At 46.3% G+C, this 1,208-nt stretch overlaps 1 protein-coding gene across 1 annotated transcript in view; it reads left to right on the forward strand.

Moving 5' to 3' along the window:
* The window catches only part of lamb1b (laminin, beta 1b), a 27,880-nt gene continuing 26,672 nt past the window's right edge, over positions 1 to 1,208 (forward strand). The window contains 2 exon segments of the mRNA XM_031582495.2: positions 1 to 222; positions 856 to 1,028. Coding sequence (XP_031438355.2) covers positions 186 to 222; positions 856 to 1,028 — 210 coding nt within the window. The 5' untranslated portion in view covers positions 1 to 185.

A 1,208-nucleotide genomic window follows, 5' to 3' on the forward strand; every position in this document is an offset into this window, starting at 1 on the left:
GGCTTGGCTTGACCGCTCGTGCTCAATAGCGCACAGTTTGGACTCGCACTGCTCACGGGGTGGGTCCGTTGGCGCTCGAGCAGAGTGGGATGGGACTTGGCTTTTCAGGGAGAGCTGAAGACATACTAACACACGCACGGAATACTACTCACGTTCTCCGTTTACACGTATAAATGTTTTAAACTATGAAAATGCTGACCCTTCTTATTGCAGCGTGTATGGGTAAGTTTATTAACACATTTATTTGGGGCTTTATGGTTTTACGTTTTTGTGTTTTTTTTTTTGGTTGATATAGTTTGATACATTGATTGATACATATTAGGTTTCAGATCTTTTGAATTTCAGCACACTGTGAGTGCACAGTGTCTTAGCAGACTGTAAATTCACACAGAATTGGGCAGTTCTGCAGATTGATGATAAGTGTGTAATATGGAACATCTGGGGCAGAGTGGGAGTGAACCATGGACAAGGCTACTCTTATCTGACATTCTGGGATTAGCGAAAGTTACATGGTTGCGCTCTGCGGCGTTTCCTCAATGACCCAATACATCTGTGGATTCAAATCAGTATAATGATCACAGCCTTACTGCGCGCCAGAACTTAGTGCAGAGGGTCTGTCTAGATATTAGAGATAAAAAAAAACACTTCTGACTGCTGTTTTGCTGCTTTCCTAACGGTCTCTCCGCTGCGCAAGGCAGAGAATAATTAGCGAGCGCATGTGACACTAATTCAAGATGAAAACTAGCTCCCTAGCGCTACCTATGAATGTAAAGAAGGAAGGGGAGCTTGTCAGCGTGTTTTTCATGATAACTTTCTCTCTCACACACACACACACACACACGTTCCCTCATTCAGCCCTCGGGTCGCACGCCCAGATGGACACCCCTGGATTCGGTGACGTTTGCGCGCAAGGCAGCTGTTATCCCAACACCGGAGACTTGTTGATCGGTAGAGGCCACCAGTTAACCGCGTCATCCACGTGTGGCCTTGAGCGGCCAGAGCGCTACTGCATAGTGAGCCACTTACAGGTAGAATACGGAGCTAGCAATACACACACACACACACACACACACACACACACACACACACATACACATACACAGAAACGGATACACACACACACACACACACACACACAAACATACACACACAAACATACACACACACACACACACACACACACACACACACACACACACACACACACA

This window comes from Clupea harengus, chromosome 16, assembly GCF_900700415.2.
Source record: "Clupea harengus chromosome 16, Ch_v2.0.2, whole genome shotgun sequence".
Taxonomy (NCBI): Eukaryota; Metazoa; Chordata; class Actinopteri; order Clupeiformes; family Clupeidae; genus Clupea; species Clupea harengus.